Source organism: Ranitomeya variabilis, chromosome 3, assembly GCF_051348905.1.
Source record: "Ranitomeya variabilis isolate aRanVar5 chromosome 3, aRanVar5.hap1, whole genome shotgun sequence".
NCBI classification, from domain to species: domain Eukaryota; kingdom Metazoa; phylum Chordata; class Amphibia; order Anura; family Dendrobatidae; genus Ranitomeya; species Ranitomeya variabilis.
The window spans coordinates 666,374,966-666,399,039 of record NC_135234.1 but is presented as its reverse complement, the minus strand read 5'-3'; the positions used below and the strand labels follow the sequence as shown (position 1 = coordinate 666,399,039).

The following is a 24,074-nucleotide window of genomic DNA, read 5'->3' as shown; positions in this document are numbered from 1 at the left end:
AATCCGCTGATATCGACAGGTTCGGCAGACAGTCTGATTTTCATGGGGACGCCTAAAGACTGATTATCAGGAGATATGTCGTTCGGGCATGTCCAATTTTGGACTGCCGATTCTCTTGCACCGCCCAACGTATCAGCCAGCGGTTTTCTCATACAGAACATAGGAACGCTTAGCCAAACTAACACTTGGTTGAGCTGGCTGTCGGCTGAATGATTGTCCAAGCAGTACAGAAGCATGTCTGGGGTCTGGTAGGTGAGGTTTTTTCTTTTATTGTGTTTTTTTTTAATTTTAGAACTGCTATGGGACGATTTTTGAAGTAGGGGACAACCCCTTTCTAATATCTACCATAGACCTGATAATTTACACAAAATTATCCAATGCAAATATTCTTATGCTAATGACAGTAATCAGATGATGATGTATAAAGTTTAGACAAGTCTTTGAAATTACTGGCAACCATAATTAGAAAAAAACTAGAATGAATTTTCAGAAGATAAACTGATTGTTGGTTGATTCAAGGTAGGAACAAATATTTTAAGAAGTGTAAAATGTAGAATAAAGGTAAACCACAAGATAAATTAAGATATATTACAAAAATTATTTTACGTCAGGAAACGTTTAGTCACATTATGCCAGAAATCTCACGAATTAATTATTATTTGATTACCTTTTTTTTGGATAATCTATCAATATTTCATCTGTGGGGTCCAACTCTCAGCCCCCTGGTACTACAACTAAATACAGCTCTGTTCCAAGTGCATGCCATAGCGCTGTAACACTAGAATCAGCCACTACTAAAGGTACAGAGCTTTGCCTGCCAAACAATGGAGACGCAATGCTTTTAGTAACAGCACGGCCCCTTGTAAGGTGGCTAAAGATGGACCCCCATCGATTTTTGAAGTTTGAGATAAAACCTTTAAAACCAGCATGATTCCATTTCAGATAATGGATACACTCTTAACACTTACACACTGTTCCAGCTTTTGCGTGAGACTCGAACACCAACACTGATGCCAACTCCTTCTTTACCTGGAAGAAGAACAGAGCATGGTGGGATTTTTTCTAAGTATTTTAGTTCAGCTATATTCATCTAGATTAAGATTTGCCAAGATGTCTGGATAGAGAAGGTCAGTGAACCGAATTAACAATGAAATTTTTATGGGTTAAAAACAAACCAAACACAGAAAACTGCACAATCCTTATCTAACATACGGTATTATCTGGCAAAATTCAGTCAGACCGCATGGACATTCCAGTATTAACTACAGCCAAAGTTTTAGTCAAGGGCAGAGGCAAAGCCTGGCAGTATATGGGCATCATTACTATTAGTCTTCTTGGCCTTATGCTGCAAACCAGTTGACTCCATGGCACTACTGGATGATTCCTTTAGCTATTATAGTGGTTGACCAATTTCTAATAATTTTTTGCAAATGTGTTGAAAACTTCCATTGAATCATTTCACTAATATATGGTAATGTTATTTTGAGAGCGAAGCCAAAGTCTTCATTTTAAAAGTGCCGGCACATCACAGCATGGCGGCTTCATTCCGATTCCTGGCCACTGACGAAGGACATGGGATCAAACCCAAACCTCCACTAAATAACCCTGCGAATGCTCTAGTTTCTAAGGCTGCGTGCAGTTATTGGGGTTTATTGATGGCTGGGCCGACACTTTTAATAATTATTTTGATTTCAATTCAGTAAATTCTGTGAAACAATAGTGAATACTTACTGAGTTAGAAAGATGTGAAACTGCCTTTATATGGAGTAACTCTTCGAATATGACCTCCAGTTCTTCTTCAGTGCGCTGACCAGGACTGGAATCAGTAAAAAAAAAATATATATATCCAGTAAGTAGGTTTAGTCTTATAAAAACTTCAGTCCATCAGGTTTCTGTTGAGATTTCCATATTTTTATGATATTGATAATTTACTCTTCAGCATTATTCTTGCCATCAAATATTCCAGAGCTCGGACAGTCCTCAATTATGAATTTGTTGGGATTTTTCAGGATTTGTTAGGACCCACTTAAACATTGATCGTCATAGGTGTACATTGTAAAATAGTACATACAAACAGGGAGAGGAAGGGGATGTAGCTGCAGTTTTTCAATTAAAGAGCTTGAGAGGGAGCAGTAGGAGCAGGGATTATCAGAGTTAGGCTGCCGTCACACTATCAGTATTTGGTCAGTATTTTACATCAGTATGTGTAAGCCAAAACCAGGAGTGGAACAATTAGAAGAAAAGTATAATAGGAACATATGCACCACTTCTGCATTTATCACCCACTCCTGGTTTTGGCTTACAAATACTGATGTAAAATACTGACCAAATACTACTAGTGTGACGGCAGCCTTAGAGTGCACAGCGCAGTTCTTACATCAGCACAGCGCAGCTCTTACTTCAGCACAGCGCAGCTCTTACATCAGCATAGCACAGATCTTACATGAGCATAGCACAGTTCTTACATGAGCATAGCACAGCTCTTACATCAGCATAGCACAGTTCTTACATCAGCATAGCACAGTTCTTACATCAGCACAGTCCGGCTCTTACATCAGCATAGCACAGTTCTTCCATCAGCATAGCACAGTTCTTACATCAGCATAGCACAGTTCTTACATTAGCACAGCCCAGCTCTTACATCAGCATAGCACAGTTCTTACATCAGCATAGCACAGTTCTTACATCAGCATAGCACAGTTCTTACATCAGCATAGCACAGTTCTTACATCAGCATAGCACAGTTCTTACATCAGCACAGCCCAGCTCTTACATCAGCATAGCACAGTTCTTACATCAGCATAGCACAGTTCTTACATCAGCATAGCACAGCTCTTACATCAGCACAGCCCAGCTCTTACATCAGCATAGCACAGTTCTTACATCAGCATAGCACAGTTCTTACATCAGCATAGCACAGTTCTTACATCAACACAGCCCAGCTCTTACATCAGCACAGCACAGTTCTTACATCAGCATAGCACAGCTCTTGCATCAGCACAGCTCTTGCATCAGCACAGCTCTTACATCAGCACAGCTCTTACATCAGCATAGCACAGCTCTTACATCAGCATAGCACAGCTCTTACATCAGCATAGCACAGCTCTTACATCAGCATAGCACAGCTCTGACATCAGCACAGCACAGCTCTTACATCAGCACAGCACAGCTCTGACATCAGCACAGCACAGTTCTTACATCAGCATAGCACAGCTCTTACAACAGCACAGCTCTTGCATCAGCACAGCTCTTACATCAGCACAGCTCTTACATCAGCATAGCACAGCTCTTACATCAGCATAGCACAGCTCTTACATCAGCACAGCTCTTACATCAGCATAGCACAGCTCTGACATCAGCACAGCACAGCTCTTACATCAGCACAGCACAGCTCTGACATCAGCACAGCACAGCTCTTATATCAGCACAGCAGAGCTCTTACATCAGCACAGCTCTTACATCAGCACAGCACAGCTCTTACATCAGCACAGATCTTACATCAGCACAGCACAGCTCTTACATCAGCACAGCTCTTACATCAGCACAGCTCTTACATCAGCACAGCTCTTACATCAGCATAGCACAGCTCTGACATCAGCACAGCACAGCTCTTACATCAGCACAGATCTTACATCAGCACAGCACAGCTCTTACATCAGCACAGCTCTTACATCAGCACAGCTCTTACATCAGCACAGCTCTTACATCAGCATAGCACAGCTCTGACATCAGCACAGCTCTTACATCAGCACAGCACAGCTCTTACATCACAGCATGAAGTTGACTCTCCTTGAGTTAACTTTCAAACTCGTACTAAATGACACCAAACCACAAATATATAATCCCATTGTTAGATCTGGTATTCTCTAATAGAGGAAGAATTTATTTTGACAGTGTGTGGAGAAAACTATAACATTACTTCCTCCAGTCGCCCAACCCCTGAGATCCCTCTATTCTATGTATATAATATTTTAAGTCGCCCTATATTATGCAAAGCAATTTAATAGTTACAGAGGTCTATAAAGTCCAAAAAGTGTACCATGGCCAATTATTGCACTTTATTGCCATTTTGGTTTGACCAGCATTAGCAGACAGACTTTTTTTTTACAATCTCAAGCAATCTTTTGGCATCTGTACATTGAACTTACGGTTTGCGAAGAATCATTGTAAGTAAAGCTGCAGGTCCGAGCTGTGCAAGAAATACCAGAGATTCTTGTAGCTCATCCTCAGTATCTCGGTCACTGGTAGCTGTCTCTATAAGTGGCTCATCTTTATAGAATCTGTAAAATTGGGAATCCTTGTCTTGGAAATTTGGCTCTTGTCGCACTGCAAAAATATGATGGATTTTTTGATAAGTGATGTACTTGTGCTGGATTAACCACTAATCTCAAAAAGACCAAGACACTAAAGGATTTGATGAAACAAAACCAATTAAAAGGACTATATAAACGTCCAGTAAAGCCTCCTATATTACATTTTTCATGATCTAAGGAAGCATTAAAGAGGATCTGTCAACAGATTTCACAATAAGGACAGCAAATATTAAATGGATCTCTTAGTCCAGATGAGGCTGACATACTGACTTTGATAATGTCTGAATGGCTGTATAATCCTTTCTACTTCCTAGCATGATTGACAGCTCCTCAGTATCGCTCCTGCTGTTGAGATCTCACACAGCTCGGTACAAGCTGCAGATGTCAAGTTGACTGAGCAGAGATTGAATACACTTGTACTCATGAGCTCTCACATTTAAACTGGAGCCACAAAATACCAAAAGTGGAAGTTTAATCTACTGCATGAAATAGACTCCATGGACCCAATTTATTATTGCATCTGTGCCTGCTTTTGTCTAGTTTTTGGTGTTTTTCATTTGGTCCTAATACTTTTAACTTCTGGCTTTTTTTAAAGGGAACCTGTCACCTCAAATTGGCGGGATATGTAAATGCCTTTTTTCCGGTCCGGTTCTTGCATTACTGCGCATCCAGAACACAGCAAAATACTTTCAGGACATAGTGCGCGGGCGCATGTGCTGTAATGCTTTTTAGCTTTGCCCACAGTTGGGCAAAGCATACTGCGCATGCGCGAGCGAAGATTGCATTGCGCACGCGCGAACTATGGAGGACAAGTTCTCTAATACTCGAACATATCGCGGACAACATGGACGGATGGGGTGGAGAAATGAAGAGGAAACGCCGCCCATCAGACTGGAAAAAAGGCATTTACATATCCCGCCAATTTGAGGTGACAGGTTCCCTTTAAGTCTATTTAACAGTATATGGGTTTGGCTTTTTGTTTCTTATGTTTGCCATTGTGGGCAGTGTTACGGGTTTCTGGATGTTTTTCGCTGATTCATCAATTGTGATTTCTTAAAAGTTGTAAAATTTTGCACAAATGAACTTCAGTTACCCCCTATAGTCATTTTATGTACCGTACGTCAGATATTTTTGGTACAATTTCTGCCTTATTTTGCAAGATGTGTGAATTTTTACACTAAAAAAAAATCAAAAAACAGATCAAAGACAAAAATGAAGACTTATTTTCTTTACAAAATTCAGAAATGTTGAAGAATTTGGTACAAAAAAGACAATGAATACCGCAAGACAAAAAAGAAAAATCGGCTTAAGAGAAAACACAAATGATGAATCTAGATCTAAGAGCTCAACACACATGTTTATAGCGAGTAATCCCACCTTTCTTGTATTTTCCGTATCCCTCTATAACATTTCCCAGTCACCACTTTTCAGAGGGAAAATGATGAATCCCAACTGGTGATGACATCGGAGAGATAGATAGATCTTCCTGAAGACATTACTTACCGTGCACCAGAGCTCCCTCGTCCACTAGCACCTGCCATATTCCTACAGCTTGGCTGCGTGACTGTGGCCCTGGGCTAAGACCAATTAACCAGTCCACAAGCTCTTTCCCTGAACAGCACTGCCTGTGAGTAAGAAATGACGGGATAATTTTTAGGCAAACACCAGTGTAATCTGAGCTGGAAAACAAAGCAAGCAACACATTAACATTGTACAATTGCCAGAAACCTGATGAAGAGCAAGAAGATATCATCAAAGCATCATATCTATGGTTTGATACACGGTCGGACACTGAGGGTATGTGCACACGTCAGGATTTCTTCAGGAATTTTTGCGTTTTTTTTTTGCGTATTTCCTCGATAAAAACACTATAATACCGCATTAAAAACGCATACATTATGCATCCTATCATTTAGAATGCATTCCGCATTTTTTGTGCAAATGTTGCGTTTTTTTCCGCAAAAAAACGCATTCCGGAAAAAGAAGCAACATGTCCATTATTTTTGCGGATTTTTTGCGGATTTCCCATGAAATTGGAGTGTCAGGAAAAAAACGCAAAAATTCAGCAAAAAAAAAAACGCACAAAAACGCGTAAAAAATGCGCAAAAAAACGCAAAAAAACCCGCATGCGGATTTGTGGCAGAAATGTGCGGATATTGTCAGGAAAATTTCTGCAAGAAATCCTGACGTGTGCACATACCCTGACAGTGAAGGGCCCCTGAGTGGGACTTGTGTCTTGGGTGCCCATCCATCCAGCCCCATCACCATACACACACATTTACATTCACACATTAGGTACACATGTATAAAATATTCACGTTATTACATTAGACACCCATTTACACATATCGCTGTATACAGTATAAACATGCACACAAGCATATACAGGTGCTTCTCCCAAAATTTGAATATCATCAAAAAGTTAATTTATTTCAGTTCTTCAATACAAAAAGTGAAACTCATATATTATATAGAGTCATTACAGAGTGATCTATTTCAAGTGTTTATTTCTGTTAATGTTGATGATTATTTCTTACAGCCAATGAAAACCCAAAAGTCATTATCTCAGTAAATTAGCTTGAAAAATGGTGGTAGTGGGTTACCTGGTAGCATCAATGGAGCCTGTGTCATGAGGACATGTGTGTAATGTCTACGCAGTGTACCCTCCACAGAGAACCTGTTTAGACATTACACAAATGTGCTGATGACACAGGCTCCATTGATGCTACCAGGTAACCCACTACCACCAATGTATTAACTTACATACTTGTCTTCTCATCTGAAGCTCACTGCCTTATGCGAGGTACCAGCTCATCTTCAGCTTCTCTACCACTACTCACACTTGACCCGGGCTTGGGTCGAAATGATAAAGAATTCGCTTGGATATATTTTGTCACTGTTTTGTCACTTACCACTGTGGTGAACTTTTGTGCAGAATAATAAAAATATATACTCTGAAGGAACCCTCACGAGTGCGACTGTATACTATACTCTGGAATAAGATTTGTGGCGAGGCACAAGACATGGCGGGGTCATTAAGAGGCATCACTTAAAGGGAACCTATCACCCCGTTTTTTTCGGTATGAGATAAAAATACTGTTAAATATGGCCTGAGCTGTGCATTACAATAGTGTAGTTTGTGGACCCCGATTCCCCACCTATGCTGCCGAAATACGTTACCAAAGTAGTCATTTTCGCCTGTCAATCAGGCTGGTCAGGTCGGATGGGCGTGGCTTCTTCCCCCAGATATTGCGTAGTTTTCCGTTGGTGGCGTAGTGGTGTGCGCATGTCCAACGTCCCCAATCCTGCACGGGGGGGTGAAAACAGCAGCGATGTCCGTTATTCCATTGGTGGTCGGTGGGCGCGGCCATCTTCCTTTGGCCGCGCGTGCGCAGAAGCGGCGCTCTGCTGGCCGCGGCTTCAGGAAAATGGCCGCGGGATGCCGCGCGTGCGCAGATGGAGATCGCGGCGGCCATTTTCCTGAAGCCGCGGCCAGCAGAGCGCCGCTTCTGCGCACGCGCGGCCAAAGCAAGATGGCCGCGCCCACCGACCACCAATGGAATAACGGACATCGCTGCTATTTTCACCCCCCCGTGCAGGATTGGGGACCTTGGACATGCGCACACCACTACGCCACCAACGGAAAACTACGCAATATCTGGGGGAAGAAGCCACGCCCATCCGACCTGACCAGCCTGATTGACAGGCGAAAATGACTGCTTTGGTAACGTATTTCGGCAGCATAGGTGGGGAATCGGGGTCCACAAACTACACTATTGTAATGCACAGCTCAGGCCCTATTTAACAGTATTTTTATCTCATACCGAAAAAAACGGGGTGATAGGTTCCCTTTAATGAATCTGGAGCGTCTGACTCCAACAAACCCCTTCATCAAAACTGGCATTGTTCACACTGGTCTTGATGAATTGGGGCAAGAGAAATAACACGTGCATATACAGAATTATGTTTTTGTGACACACATTCATATTTGTAGCAGTCATAATTTTTGTATTATCTAAGCTGCTCTATACAAGGTCATGGTCTTTTGCGAGTGGCTCTGTGGCTTTTTTTTATGTGCCATTTTATTAAACACATATATAAGCGTTACATTTCTGTTAATTATTATGAGTTTAATGGAGTTAAGAAAAAAAAAAAACAATGACTCCATTGTTTTTTTTTATATTTACTAATCAGCATAAATAATTTGTTCACTGGATTATATGGGTTGTTATAATTACAGGGATACCAAATATATCCATGTTATTTACTGGTTTGTGACACTTATTTTTAAAAGTGTATTTAAAAAAAATTGGGTAAAAAAATTAGTTGAAATTTTTTTAATTTTTTTTAGAAAACAAAAATCAGTTCACCCCAATATTCAGTTATATATAAGAGGTACTGGTATATAGAGATAGGTCTCTATGAAGTACAATATGACTGTAACGAAGAAGAATCTTATTTACATCTTTAGACCATGGGCTACACATGTGTATATCTGCCCCTGGACTGGTATTACTTAAAAGATGGCCATTTTACCAAATCATCCTTTACCAATTTAACAAATTTCCATCCTAATATTAGAAATTATACTTACAGAATACCGTAAGGTAATTCTGCTGACCATCTGAACCTAAATAACCTATTTATATAGTCTTCGTCCCAACCCTAACACATCTCTTCAATCTTTCACTTGCAAATGGTGTCTTCCCCTCATCCTTCAAACTTGCCTCAATCGCACCCATCCTCAAAAAGCCCTCCCTCGACCCATCCTCTGTGTCTAGCTATCGCCCGATATCACTTCTCCTTTATGCCTCAAAGCTACTGGAAAAGCATGCACATCTTGAACTGTTTACAATCAGGCTTCCGATCCCATCACTCAACTGAAACTGCCCTAACTAAACTCACCAATGACCTACTAACCGCCAAGAGCAAGCGACACTATTCTGTCCTCCTTCTCCTGGACCTGTCTTCTGCCTTTGACACTGTGGACCAATCTCTCTTGTTACAGATTCTCTCATCTCTTGGCATCACAGATTTGGCCCTATCTTGGATCTCGTCATATCTAACAGACAGGACATTCAGTGTCTCCCTCCCCCACACCACCTCCTCACCTCGCCCCTTGTCTGTCAGTGTTCCCCAAGGCTCAGTTCTAGGACCCCTACTCTTCTACATCTACACCTTTGGCCTGGGACAGCTCATAGAATCCCACGGTTTGCAGTATCATCTCTACGCCGATGACATACAGATCTACCTATCCGGACCTGACCTCACCTCCTTACTTACCCAAATCCCACAATGTCTGTCTGCTATTTCATCTTTCTTTTCTGCTCGCTTTCTACAACTGAACATGGACAAAACAGAATTCATCATCTTTCCCTCATCTCACTCTAACCCTCCACCAGACCTATCCATCAATGTCAATGGCTGCTCACTTTCCCCAGTCCAACATGCTCGGTGCTTTGGGGTGATCCTCGATTCTGCCCTCTCTTTCAAGCCAGATATCCAAGCCCTTGCCTCGTCCTTCCGACTCCAGCTCAAAAACATTTCCCGGATCCGTGCATTCCTTGACCAAGAAACTGCAAAAGTGCTCGTGCACACCCTTATCATCTCCCGCCTTGACTATTGCAACCTCCTACTCTCTGGCCTCCCCTCTAGCACTCTTGCACCTCTCCAATCCATCCTAAACTCTGCTGCCTGACTAATCCACCTGTCTCCCCATTATTCCCCAGCCTCTCCTCTCTGTCAAGCCCTTCACTGGCTTCCCATTGTCCAGAGGCGCCAGTTCAAAACCCTAACCATGGCATACAAAGCCATCCACAACCTGTCTCCTCCATACATCTGTGACCTAGTCTCCCGGTACTTACCTACACGCAACCTTCGATCCTGTCAAGATCTCCTTCTCTACTCCCCTCTTGTCTTCTCTTCCCACAACCGCATACAAGACTTCTCCCGTGCTTCCCCCATACTCTGGAACTCTCTACCTCAACACATCAGACTTTCGCCTACCACGGAAAACTTCAAAAGGAACCTGAAGACTCACCTCTTCCGACAAACCTACAACCTGCAGTGATCCTTAGTGTGCTGAACCGCCGCACGACCAGCTCTACCCTCTCCTAGTGTATCCTCACCCATCCCCTGTAGACTGAGCCCTCGCAGGCAGGGTCCTCCCTCCTTCTGTACTTGTGTGTGCCTTGTATTGCTCATGTTTATTGTAGTTGTCTATATTTGCCCCTTTTTTTCACATGTAAAGCGCCATGGAATAAATGGCGCTATAAAAATGAATAATAATAATAATTTATATATGGTGGGACATACCATTGATGCAACATGTGTACCTACAAATGGGTGCAAAAGTAAGGGGGGGGGACCTGAAGGAATACCAAGAAAATATGGGGAAAATATACAAACTCAGTAATAAAGATCTTCATTTAAAAACTGCATTTTGTGTTTACAAACATGCAAAAGAATAGGAAATCAGGAAGGGGCAAACACTTTTTCACACAACTGTATTATTTTTTTAATTATTTCTCTGCATTTTGAGACTTTTTTTTATCACTGTTGTTGCAATGTGAGGTCTTGTTTTTTGCATTTTTAAGTGTATACATTCTTGAAGAATTGTTTACATGCAGCAGTTATTCTATGTATTTTTAAGTGGGATTTTCAATATTTTTATGACTTTTACTTAATAAAAAAACTTTTACAAAAACAAAATTCCTTGAATGAACTTTTTATTTTTGCCGTTATTCCATAAGTGGATTTTTACTATTAAATGTTTTTTCATCGTAATACATTGGAGTATCAATATCATTTTCAGATCGCAAATGTTTCTTACTCTTAAGCATAGCCTAAACAAATCTCCAAAATAATAATTCATCATCATCAATCTAATGATTAGGTTGTTGTGAGGAAATGACCTATGCATTCTTTGGCCACTAGATGGAGCCCTATTCACAACCAATGAAAGGATATAATCTCACCTCTATTATAAAATTACTATGATAGGGTTAAAAATTGAAGTTTTCTTATGAAAATATGGTTACTAATAATGATAACAGGCAACATTATTATTTATTCCCTTCAATCACTAGACATTTTCTTGTTTTAATGTGTAACAATGAATTAAATTGAATTTATTATATTTGAGGGAATCTGTAACAATTTACTATAAAAATATGGGGAATGTATTCCAGCTCCTGATAAAAAAAAAATGTTTTCTTTATTCCAATAAATTTTAAAAATGCATCCAAGGCAAATGAATAGAAAGTGAGACTTTTCGATCATACTCCGGTGTTCTTTGTCAAAGCTTGACTTAAATGGAATCTGTCAGGAGATTTTATCTATGGAATTTGAAAGCAGCATAATAAAGGGACAGAGACCCTGATTTGTCATTTATTGGGCTGCTTAGTGCAGTTTCGCTACAATCCCTGTTTTCTATGTTATAAATATAGCAGAGGTCAAATTACTGAGCTCTGTATATCCCGCCCACACCCCTGATTGGCAGCTTCCTGTGTGCATGGTACATTGTTAGCAAGCTGTTAATCAGTGGTGAGGGCGGAGTTATACAGATTAGCTGGACTACCCTGCACATGAGACCTAGTCCTGCAGTGATAATCTCTTGCTGATAAAACACTGATTGTATAGAAACTACAGCACACAGTCTTATAAGTGACACATCCTTAGAATCGGGGTCTCAATGCCTACATTATGCTGCTCTTAGATTAAATAGCAAAAACCTGTTGTTTCCCCTTAAAAGGGTTGCCAGTACTTTAATATTAATGTCTTATCCTTAAGATATGTAATCGATACCAGATCAGATTTTTCGGTATGCCTTATATTTGTGTGATGGCGTACGTTAGCTACAGTATGTGTGCCATCAGGCTATAAGATGGAAATTGCCTTTTGATGCGCTCCCTTATGTTTACTATTGAGAATAGTGAGATGCTGACATTTCCTCCAATTCATCAGTACAAGAAATACATATATAAATCAACCATAAATGTGACACACCGGTGATGCCAGCACAGACCCGTGTTAGTGTATGTACGGCCTCATGCATGTATGATAGAATGGCTGATAATGTCTGTACAGCGCAGTGAGAGAAGCCGTAAGAAATAAATAGGAGACAAGCGAATGATACAACAGGACGGGAAAAAATGTTTTAGTCCATAATTTCGGGTTATTAGGACTATACCTGTGATTCCGAAAATGGTGTTTTCTATCACGCATCAATGCTGGTGACATGGCAAGAACATAGGTATGCAGGACTTTAGCCGCTCTCCAAACTTTGTGTGACACCACCTAGAGGAACAGAAGGGTACAACGTCTTCAGGACATGCCAAGCCACATTCTAAAGACCTGGAGGATTGATTAATAACATTGCTATGCAATAAATACAAACTCAGGCTTTTGTTGGAAGCGCACAATGAAATGACGAATACTGATACTAATGACGATGATTCTTACCTGGCTGCCTCAAAGTCACAAGGGTTAAGTATCATTTTGTATTTCATCTGTCAATGGTATTTATAAATGAGCACAAGGGAGAATGAAATCATGGTCAGAAATGCTTTATATGCATGTAGTTGGCTGTTTGGAACTGCAGAAGAAGCTAAACTAAGCAAAGTACATAAATGTCTCTCTCTGAATGTCTGGAAAAGCCCAAACTCCTGCAAAAAGATGTTCGCAGACTAAGAAGATCCACTTTAAAGTTCATAGAATAATAAGACCTCTCGTTATTACATATATACAAGGTTGGACATAACTGAATTAGAATGAACAACATTCGGCTGTGTTCACACAATGCATTACTTACGTATTTTTTGCATCGATTTTCCAAAAATGATGTAAAATCAATTGATTTCTACTACATATTTTTGGAAAATCTCGATGCAAAAAAGGTATTGTGAATACATCGAGCACACATAGCCTTAAAGGGAACCTGTCACCCCGTTTTTTCAGCATGAGATAAAAATACCATTAAATAGGGCCTGAGCTGCGCTTTACAATAGTATATTTTTTGTCCCCTGATTCCCCACCTATGCTGCCGAAATACCTTACAAAAGTCGCCGTTTTCGCCTGTCAATCACGCTGGTCTGGTCAAATTGGCGTGGTGAAATGGCTTTTTCTCCCCCACCTCTTGCTTTTCTTCCCGGCGTTGGCGTAGTGGTTCGCGCATGTGCAACAGCCGAATGCACTGCGCAGCGGCAGAAAAAGAGCACGATCTGCGCTATTCACCGGTTTATCGGTGGCGGCAGCCATCTTCCTGAGGCTGCGCGTGCGCAGATGGAGTGCTCTGCTGCCCGAGGCTTCAGGAAAATGGCCGCAGGATGCCGCGTGTGCTCAGATGGTGATCGCGGCGGCCATTTTCCTGAAGCCCCGGGAAGTAGAGCACTCCATCTGCGCACGTGCAGCCTCAGGAAGATGGCCGCCGCCACCGATAAACCGGTGAATAGCGCAGATCGTGCTCTTTTTCTGCCGCTGCGCAGTGCATTCGGCTGTTGCACATGCGCGAACCACTACGCCAACGCCGGGGTGACAGGTTCCCTTTAAAGCTTAGCAATGGTTTTCTTTTCTTTAAAAAAAAATCAATAGTGAACATCAAAACAATATTAACTGTCATTTTCTATCATTTGTGTGTGATGTATGAGCACTTAATAGTCTAAGTTGATGAGGTGAGAAAATATAGGCATAAATTGAATTTATGGGATCTGTGGTAGATAGACTCACTTGGCTGCACATAAATGTAGACACAGGAACACTGTATCTTTAAGTCTTCCACTGGTTTAATAAGAGTACTGTATAAACCAGGTAAACTATAGCAAAATAAACATGGCCTTCCTGGCCTAACAGGAAAACAAAAACATAACCTATGGTATAGTCCTTGTTGCTCCAGGAATCCATCCGCTTCAGGAACAAACAACACAAGGTTCAGCTTTCCTTAACATGAAACCATAGCTCCAGAGATTGTACCTTCAGGTCGTCCTCACCTGAATGCTCTGGAAGGCTGGGAATTTATACTCTGGACTCCTCCCACTCTACACTCTACACCTGTTCAATCAACCTAGAACTAAACATTGCCGATTAACCCCTCTGAGCACTTAGTGTGCTGGAGGTTTTTTTTTATCCCCTTTCTGACCTCAGATGGGATAGTACTTCCAAGGTCAGATACCGCGCTTTGATGCAGGGCTCCGCGGTGAGCCCGCATCAAAGCCGGGACATGTCAGCTGTTTTGAACAGCTGACATGTGCCCGCAATAGCGGCGGGTGAAATCGCGATTCACCTGCCGCTATTAACTAGTTAAATGCCGCTGTCAAATGCAGACAGCAGCATTTAACCGGCGCTTCCGGCCGGGCAGCCGGAAATGAGCGCATCGCCGACCCCCGTCGCATGATCGGGGGTCAGCGATACTTCTGAATAGTAACCATAGAGGTCCTTGAAACCTCTATGGTTACTGATCGCCGGTAGCTGTGAGCGCCACCCTGTGGCCGGCGCTCATAGCACACCTGCATTTCTGCTGCATAGCAGCGATCTGATGATCGCTGTTATGTAGCAGAGCCGATCGAGTTGTGCCAGCTTCTAGCCTCCTATGGAGGCTATTGAAGCATGGCAAAAGTTAAAAAAAAAGTTAAAAAAAGTTAAAAAAATAAAAAAAATATAAAAGTTTAAATCACGCCCCATTCAAAATAAATCAATAAAAAAAAAATCAAACCTACACATATTTGGTATCGCCGCGTTCAGAATCGCCCGATCTATAAAAAAAAAAAGCATTAACCTGATCACTAAACAGCGTAGCGAGAAAAAAATTTGAAACGCCAGAATTACATTTTTTTGGTCGCCATGACATTGCATTAAAATGCAGTAACGGGCGATCAAAAGAACATATCTGCACTGAAATGGTATCATTAAAAACGCCAGCTCGGCACGCAAAAAATAAGCCCTCAACCGACCCCAGATCATGAAAAATGGAGATGGGTATCGGAAAATGGCGCAATTTTTTTTTATTTTTTATTTTAGCAAAGTTTGGATTTCTTTTTTCACCACTTAGATAAAAAAAGAACCTAGTCATGTTAGGTGTCTATGAACTCGTAATGACCTGGAGAATCAAAATGGCAGGTCAGCTTTAGCATTTAATGAACCTAGCAAAAAAGCCAAACAAAAAACAAGTGTGGGACTGCACTTTTTTTGCAATTTCACCGCACTGGGAATTTTTTTCCTGTTTTCTAGTACATGACATGCTAAAACCAATGATGTCGTTCAAAAGTACAACTCGTCTTGCAAACAATAAGCCCTCACATGGCCAAATTGATGGAAAAATAAAAAAGTTATGGCTCTGGGTAGAAGGGGAGCGAAAAACGAACACGGAAAAACGGATAATCCCAAGGTCATGAAGGGGTTATATTACTAGAGCTAAAAACCTCAGTGCTACATATCTCACCTCCAGTACTTTGCCAGTGACTTTGTCACAGATCAAGTACCTAAAAATTGTCATGTGCATATGAATTCCCCCCTTTTGCGATGAAGGCCTCAAAATTTCTGATGCAAGCAATTACATAAGTCATGTAAGTCATGAACATGTGTTCAGGCTGTCCAACAGCCACAAATCATGCAGGACTCGAGCATAATATACGAGCTCTCCCAGACACTCGGATAACACACAAGCATACTCGGATAAGTCGCCATCTCAGCACGTTCGCTCATCACTAAGGCTGGGGTCACACATGGCGTAAGACAATACGCCACGTATTATACGTCCGTACTACGGCCGTAATACGGAGAAATGTTCCCAAAATAGTGATCCGTAGTCAGGGTGTGTCAGCGTATTTTGCGCATGGCATCCTCCGTATGTTATCCGTATGGCATCCGTACTGCGAGATTTTCGCGCAGGCTTGCAAAACCGACATCTAATGGATTTATGTGCTCAAATGTTCGGGAAAACATATATACAGTATATATATATATATATATATATATATATATGTCATTGTGACACATATATATATATTCTGTATTTAGATTTCAATCAGCGCGATATCTGTGAACAGCCGGTAATTCAATTGCCGGCTTTTCATTTCTCCTGCACAAACCCGACAGGATATGAGACATGGTTTACATACAGTAAACCATCTCATATCCCCCTTTTTTTTGCATATTCCACACTACTAATGTTAGTAGTGTGTATGTGCAAAATTTCTGCGCTGTAGCTGCTAAAATAAAGGGTTAAATGGCGGAAAAAATTGGCGTGGGCTCCCGCGCAATTTTCTCCGCCAGAGCGGTAAAGCCAGTGACTGAGGGCAGATATTAATAGCCAGGAGAGGGTCCATGGTTATTGGCCCCCCCGTGGCTAAAACCATCTGCCCCCAGCCACCCCAGAAAAGGCACATCTGGAAGATGCGCCTATTCTGGCACTTGGCCACTCTCTTCCCACTCCCTGTAGCGGTGGGATATGGGGTAATGAAGGGTTAATGCCACCTTGCTATTGAAAGGTGACATTAAGCCAGATTAATAATGGAGAGGCGTCAATTATGACACCTCTCCATTATTAATCCAATTGTAGGAAAGGGTTAAAAAACACACACACATGATTGAAAAGTATTTTAATGAAATAAACACAGCGGTTGTTGTAATAATTTATTGTTCTCTCAAATCCATTTGCAGTCCCTCGCTTGGCAACATAATAAACGCACAAGATACATACCTTCTGATGTACTGTCAGGTCCAACGATGTAATCCATCTGAAGGGGTTAACTAATATTACAGGCAGGAGCCCTGCTAAATGCAGCGGTGCTCCGTGCCTGTAATCCCCGGCGAATGAATGAAATGTAGGTCATTGACCTACATTTCATTCATTCGCGGTGAGGCGCCCTCTGGTGGATGTTCTCATGAACTGCAGCCTGGGAACTTTTTCCCACGCTCCAGGTCATATGAGGACATCCACCAGGGGGCGCATCACCGCGAATGAATGAAATGTAGGTCAATGACCTACATTTCATTCATTCGCCGGGGATTACAGGCACGGAGCACAGCTGCATTAGCAGGGCTCCTGCCTGTAATATTAGTTAACCCCTTCAGATGGATTACATCGTTGGACCTGACAGTACATCAGAAGGTATGTATCTTGTGCGTTTATTATGTTGCCAAGTGAGGGACTGCAAATGGATTTGAGAGAACAATAAATTATTACAACAACCGCTGTGTTTATTTCATTAAAATACTTTTCAATCATGTGTGTGTGTGTTTTTTAACCCTTTCCTACAATTGGATTAATAATGGATAGGTGTCATAATTGACGCCTCTCCATCATTAATCTGGCTTAATGTCACCTTCCAATAGCAAGGTGGCATTAACCCTTCATTACCCCATAGCCCACCGCTACAGGGAGTGGGAAGAGAGTGGCCAAGTGCCAGAATAGGCGCATCTTCCAGATGTGCCTTTTCTGGGGTGGCTGGGGGCAGATGTTTTTAGCCACGGGGGGGCCAATAACCATGGACCCTCTCCTGGCTATTAATATCTGCCCTCAGTCACTGGCTTTACCGCTCTGGCGGAGAAAATTGCGCGGGAGCCCACGCCAATTTTTTCCGCCATTTAACCCTTTATTTCAGCAGCTACAGCGCTGAAATTTTGCACATACACACTACTAACATTAGTAGTGTGGAATATGCAAAAAAAAAGGGGATATGAGATGGTTTACTGTATGTAAACCACGTCTCATATCCTGTCGGGTTTGTGCAGGAGAAATGAAAAGCCGGCAATTGAATTACCGACTTTTCACTAACAGCGCTGCGTATTTCTCGCAAGTCACACTGCTGGTCCGTGTGGAATCCGTATTTTTCTCGCCCCCATAGACTTTCATTGGCGTATTATTTGCGCAATACGCTGACAAACGCAGCATGCTGCGATTTTGTACGGCCGTAGAACGCCGTATAATACTGAACCGTAATATACGGCTAATAGGAGCAGCCCCATTGAGAAGCATTGTGCCGTATGTAATGCGAGTTTTACGTACGTAGTTTTTGCGCTCTTACGTACGTAAAACACGCATGTGTGACCCCAGCCTAATACACACCTTTTCTGAAAGTCAAGAGACTGCAAAACCATTAAGCAATAGGCATCACTAACCAAACATCACCATGAAAACCAAGGAGATCTTCAAACAAGTCAGTGACAAATTTGTTGAGAAGTACAAGTCAGGGTTAGGTTATAAAAAAAATATGCCAATCTCTTATGATCCCCCGGAGCTCCATCAAATCCATTATCATCAAACGGAAAGAACATGGTACCACAACAAACCTGCCAAGAGAGGGCTGTCCACCAAAATTCTCAGCCTGAGCAAGGAGGATATTAATCAGAGAGGCAGCACAGAGACCAAAGGTAACAATGAAAGAGCTGCAGAGTTCCCAAGCAGAGACTGGAGTATCTGTTCATATGACCACAGTTAGGGTACCGTCACACAGTACCATTTTAATCGCTACGACGGCACGATCCGTGACGTCGCAGCGATCGTATGATTATCGCTCCAGCGTCGTAGACTGCGGTCACACGGTGCAATCACGGCGCTGGAGCGATGCCGAAGTCCCCGGGTAACCAGGGTAAACATCGGGTAACTAAGCGCAGGGCCGCGCTTAGTAACCCGATGTTTACCCTGGTTACCAGCGTAAACGTAAAAAAAACAAACAGTACATACTCACATTCCGGTGTCTGTCCTCCGGCGTTCTGCTTCTCTGCACTGTGTAAGCACCATAGCCGGAAAGCAGAGCGGTGACGTCACCGCGTCACCGCTGTGCTCGCTTTCCGGCCGGCAGGCGCTCACACAGTGCAGAGAAGCTGAGACGCCGGAGACAGACACCGGAATGTAAGTATGTACTGTTTGGTTTTTTTTACGTTTACGCTGGTAACCAGGGTAAACATCGGGTTACTAAGCGCGGCCCTGCGCTTAGTAACCCGATGTTTACCCTGGTTACAAGCGAACACATCGCTGGATCGCTGTCACACACAACGATCCAGCGATGTCAGCGGGTGATCAAGCGACGAAAGAAAGTTCCAAACGATCTGCTACGACGTACGATTCTCAGCAGGATCCCTGATCGCTGCTGCGTGTCAGACACTGCGATATCGTAACGATATCGCTAGAACGTCACGAATCGTACCGTCGTAGCGATCAAAATGTGACTGTGTGACGGTACCCTAAGTCGTACACTCCATAGAAGTGGCCTTTATGGATGAGTGGGCAGAAAAAAGCCTTTACTTACACAAAAATTGTAAGGCTCATTTTGAGTTTGCCAAAAGACGTGTGGGAGACTTTCCAAATGTATGGGGGAAAGTGCTGTGGTCAGATGAGACTAAAATTTAACTTTTGGCCACCAAGATAAACGCTATGTCTGGCACCAAACTATCACAGCTCATCACCTCAAGAACACCTTCCCCACAGTGAAACATGGTAGTGGCAGCATCATGCTGTGGGCATGTTTTTCGTCAGCAAAGATAAGGAAAGTGGTCGTTTTCGAGAGGAAGATGGAAGGTACCAAATACAGGGATATTTTTGAGCAAAACCCGATTCCATATGTCAGTGATTTGAGACTGGAAAGGAGGTTCATCTTCCAACAAGACAATGACCCAAAGCATACTGCTAAAGCAACACTCGAGTGGTTTAATGGAAAACGTGTAAATGTTTTGGAGTGGCCTAGTCAAAATCCACACCTTAATCCAACAAACAGGCTCTCCATGCATGTGTTGTGACAGTGAAACAGCCATGACACATGCAGCTGCGGCATCGGGCAGCTGATCAGCAGGAGCAATCCAGGTATTCGGGTTCCCTCTGCAGCATATTCGGTAAGCGCTATAGCTTGCCGGATAAGTAGGGACTAACTATGACTAAGGATGCATGTGGAGATGTTTTAGTTATATACAAATAAAGTTGAAGATTTTATACCAGTGGATGTCTTTTATTATATTCTGAGTTTTGGCATCCTTGAAATTGTTCCAGAAAATGAAGTATTTCCCCCAGAAAATTATTGCAAATACATGTGTTTTGTTATACACATGTTTATTTCCTTTGTGTGTATAGGAACAGCACAAAAAAGTGAGAAAATAGGCAAATTGGAAATAATTTCACACAAAACTCCAAAAATGGGCCAGACAAAATTGTTGGCACCTTTCTAAAATTATGGCTAAACAACTTTATTCCAAGCATTTGAAGCTTGTTCAAACTCACCTGTAGCAAGTAACAGGTGTGGGCAATATGAAAATCCAACCTGAAACCAGATGAAAAGAGAAGTTGACTAAATCTTTGCCTTGTGTGTCTGTGTGTACCACACTAAGCATGAAGAACAGAAAGAGGAGAAAATAACTGTCTGATGAACCAAAATTTAAATGAAAACTATCAACAATCCCCAGGTAACAAGTCTATCTCCAGAGATATTGAAGTTCTTTTTTCCACGGTGTAAAACATAATCAAGACGTTTACAACCCCATAGAGCTATAGTTAATTTTCCAGGACAGCAGAAAAAATTGATGAATGGTTGCAAGGCAGGATAGTCTAGATGGTGGATAAGCAACCTCAATCAAGTTCCAAAGAAATTCAAGCAGTCCTGCAGGATTGTGGTGCATCAGTGTCTGCACACCCTTTCTGTCAACATTTAAATGAAATGAAACACTATGGCAGGAGACCCAGGAGGAACCCACTGCTGACGCAGAGACATAAAGAAGCTAGAGTGCAGTTTGCCAAAACGTACATGACTAAGCAAAAATTTTTCTGGGAAAGCGTTTTGTGGACAGATGAGACCAAGATAAAGCTTTTTAGTAAAGCACATCATTCTACTGTTTACCAAAATTGGAATGAAGCCTACAAAAGAAAAGATCACAGTACCTACAGTCAAAGATGTGTTGGGGTCATTTTGCTGCCTCTGGCACTGAGTCTCTTGTCTGGGTGCAAGGCATCATGAAATCTGGAGATTACCAAAGGATTTTTGGTCACAATGTAGTGCCCCGTATCAGAAAACTTGATTTGCGTCCTAGGTCATGGGTTTTCCAGCAGGACAATGACCAGAAACTTACTTCAAGAATCACCCAGAAATGAATGGAAACAAAGCGCTTGAGAGTTCTGAAGTTGTCAGCAATGAGTCCAGACCTAAATCCCATTGAACACCTGTGGAGAGATATTAAAATTGCTGATGGGAGAAGGCACCTTCAAACATGAGAGACCTTGAGCAGTTTGCAAAAGAAAGTGATCCAAAATTCCAGGTGAGAGATGTAAGAAGCTTCTTGATGGTTATAGAAAGCGATTGATTGCAGTTATTTATTCCAAAGGGTGTGTAAGCAAATATTAAAGTGAGGGTGCCAGCAATTTTACCCCGTCTATTTTGGGGGTTTTGTGTGAAATGATGTCCAATTTGCCTTTTCTGTGCTTATTTTGTGTTGCTACAATACAGACAAAGGAAATAAACATGTGTATAACAAAACATGTGTGATTGCAATAATTTTCTGGGAGAAATAGTTCACTTTATGGAATAATTTCATGGGTGCTAACACTTTCAGCCATGACTGTATGCTTAACTCTGAAATGCTGCAGATTTCAAACAAAAACAAGGTTTAAAGGCCGTCAGGGGCTGACCCGCACAAGATACTACTCATCCAGGTGGGACTTCTCCCTGCCCATTTCCCCGGAGTGACTGGTTTCTCCCTACAAACACCACTCGGAGAGAGATTGGTCAGTTTGATAAATGCGGCCCATGGATTGGGCAGCATGTCTCTGCTGTCACGTTCTCTTTAATATATTTTTTAAATAAAATTTGGTGATGTGTTTCTGATATTCTGTGTTATTATCTATATTATAAAACAATCCTTATCACACTGTCCACTGAGCCTTATGTATGTACAGATAATTAGTCCTTTGATTATCATCACCGGCAGGATATCCTGAAAAGTAATGCTTATAGATGGATAGCACAGCATCCACCATTCACTATAGGTGATGGTGACAGCTCACCTCCTCCTTCCTGCATATTGGCTTCTCAGATGACAGAGAAGGCCTAGAAATATCTCCCAAAAAGTCACGTCCAGACAAAAGTTCCCTAAATAGTGACTGATGTCAAATAAATCTCGACACTGCTGTGAACAAAGCAGAGCAGCAGTTTAGGTAAGATTGTCGAACCATAATAATTTACAGAAAACAATATTAGGTGTGCAAATGCACAAAAAAAATAATTAGATCCATGCGTGACTGTATCAATAAAGCTTTGTCAAAGCCAAATACCAGGATGTATCAAAAACAAACATGCTTTATTTAAAACATAACATAACAAAAAGAGAAAAAAATCGCTTTGTCAAAATGTGATACAAATATATGTAAAAAAAATCTCATGTAACTTAATCTGTAACATCAAAAACTCACCAATACACATCACAGGGATGTAGCTTTAAATTATGCAAGTATTAAAAATCTTAAAAATTATCCCAGTATTAAAAATCTTCAATCAGGGCAATGTTCCCTGTGAGAAAGTATGAAAATAGTTTACTCCCAAAAGAAATAATACCACTCAGAGGTGGCTACTAGTGATGAGCGAGTATACTCATTGCTCGGGTGATCTCCGAGTATTTGGATGTGCTCGGAGAATTAGGTTTCCTAGCCTGAGCTGCATGATTTAAGGCTGCTAGACAGGCTGAATACACGGGAGGAATGCCTGTTTGTTAGGGAATCCCCACATGTATTCAGGCTGTCCAGAAGCCATAAATCATGCAGCTGAGGCGACGAAAACTGAATCTCCGAGCACATCCAAATACTCAGAGACCACCCGAGCATGCAACAATCCTATTCGCTCATCACTAGTGGCTACCCTATAAATAGGTGCCAGTTTAGATGCCTATTAGTTGGAGACTCTGGAATATACCAGATTTGACAGTGAGAAAAATATATTGCATGATATGTATATATGTACATATAAATATATATATGGTCATAATTTCAATATATTCCGCCGCACTGTGCACTGAATGTAGTCTCTAATGCTATGTTCAGATGAAATGACAGATTTCACCCAGGGGGGCAATACCTAGTTCATCACGTCTAATCCAGCAGAAGAGCTGCTATACCTCAAATTGCTGAGAAAGTTCATGGCTGTGTAAAGGCATCAGATTATATGTGAGGTTGCACTTTGCTGTGTATGGGCTTGTATAGCCGCAGACTGGTTAGAATGTCAATGTTGACCCCTGTCTGCTGCCTTGGAGCACCTACACTAGACCACGTAGCAATGTAAAACTGTGGTCTGATCTTTCCTGGAGAATAGATGACGGCAGAACACACTATGGGAAGAAGGCAAGCTGGTGGATAGTGAATGTGATGCCCTGGGCAATGTTCTCATGGGAAATGTTGGTTCTTGGCATTTATTGACATGTACCATCTGCCTAAACATAGCTGTACACGAAATACGGTACATTCCTTCATGGCAATGGTATTTCTCAGTAGTGGTGGCCTTTTTCAGCAGAATATTGCACCCTGGCACACTGCATAATTGTTCCAAACTTGATAATTTTTACATCTACCAGGTCAATCTATAATTGAGAATCTGTGGGATGTGCTACAAACAAATCACTGAAAGTTCAGTTAGAAGACTTTGGGTATATGCACAATAAGACAACGTCTTATTGCTGAGGTTTTGGAGCAGGAACTGAGCAGAAACTCCAAGTTTTGGAGCAGAATTTGGAGCGTTTCCGCTCATTTTTTACTTTAGAAACACCTAGAAATATCAGTGTGAACATACCCTTAGAAAT

General features: G+C 41.8%; 1 protein-coding gene across 1 annotated transcript in view; it reads right to left on the bottom strand.

Annotated features, from left to right (window-relative positions):
• RAPGEF3 (Rap guanine nucleotide exchange factor 3) overlaps positions 1-24,074 on the bottom strand; it is a 138,121-nt gene that overhangs the window by 43,704 nt on the left and 70,343 nt on the right. The window contains exons 4-8 of the mRNA XM_077297898.1: positions 12,505-12,611; positions 5,817-5,938; positions 4,149-4,326; positions 1,732-1,816; positions 969-1,029 (exon numbers count right to left, since the gene is read on the bottom strand). Coding sequence (XP_077154013.1) covers positions 969-1,029; positions 1,732-1,816; positions 4,149-4,326; positions 5,817-5,938; positions 12,505-12,611 — 553 coding nt within the window. The remainder of the gene's footprint in view (positions 1-968; positions 1,030-1,731; positions 1,817-4,148; positions 4,327-5,816; positions 5,939-12,504; positions 12,612-24,074) is intronic.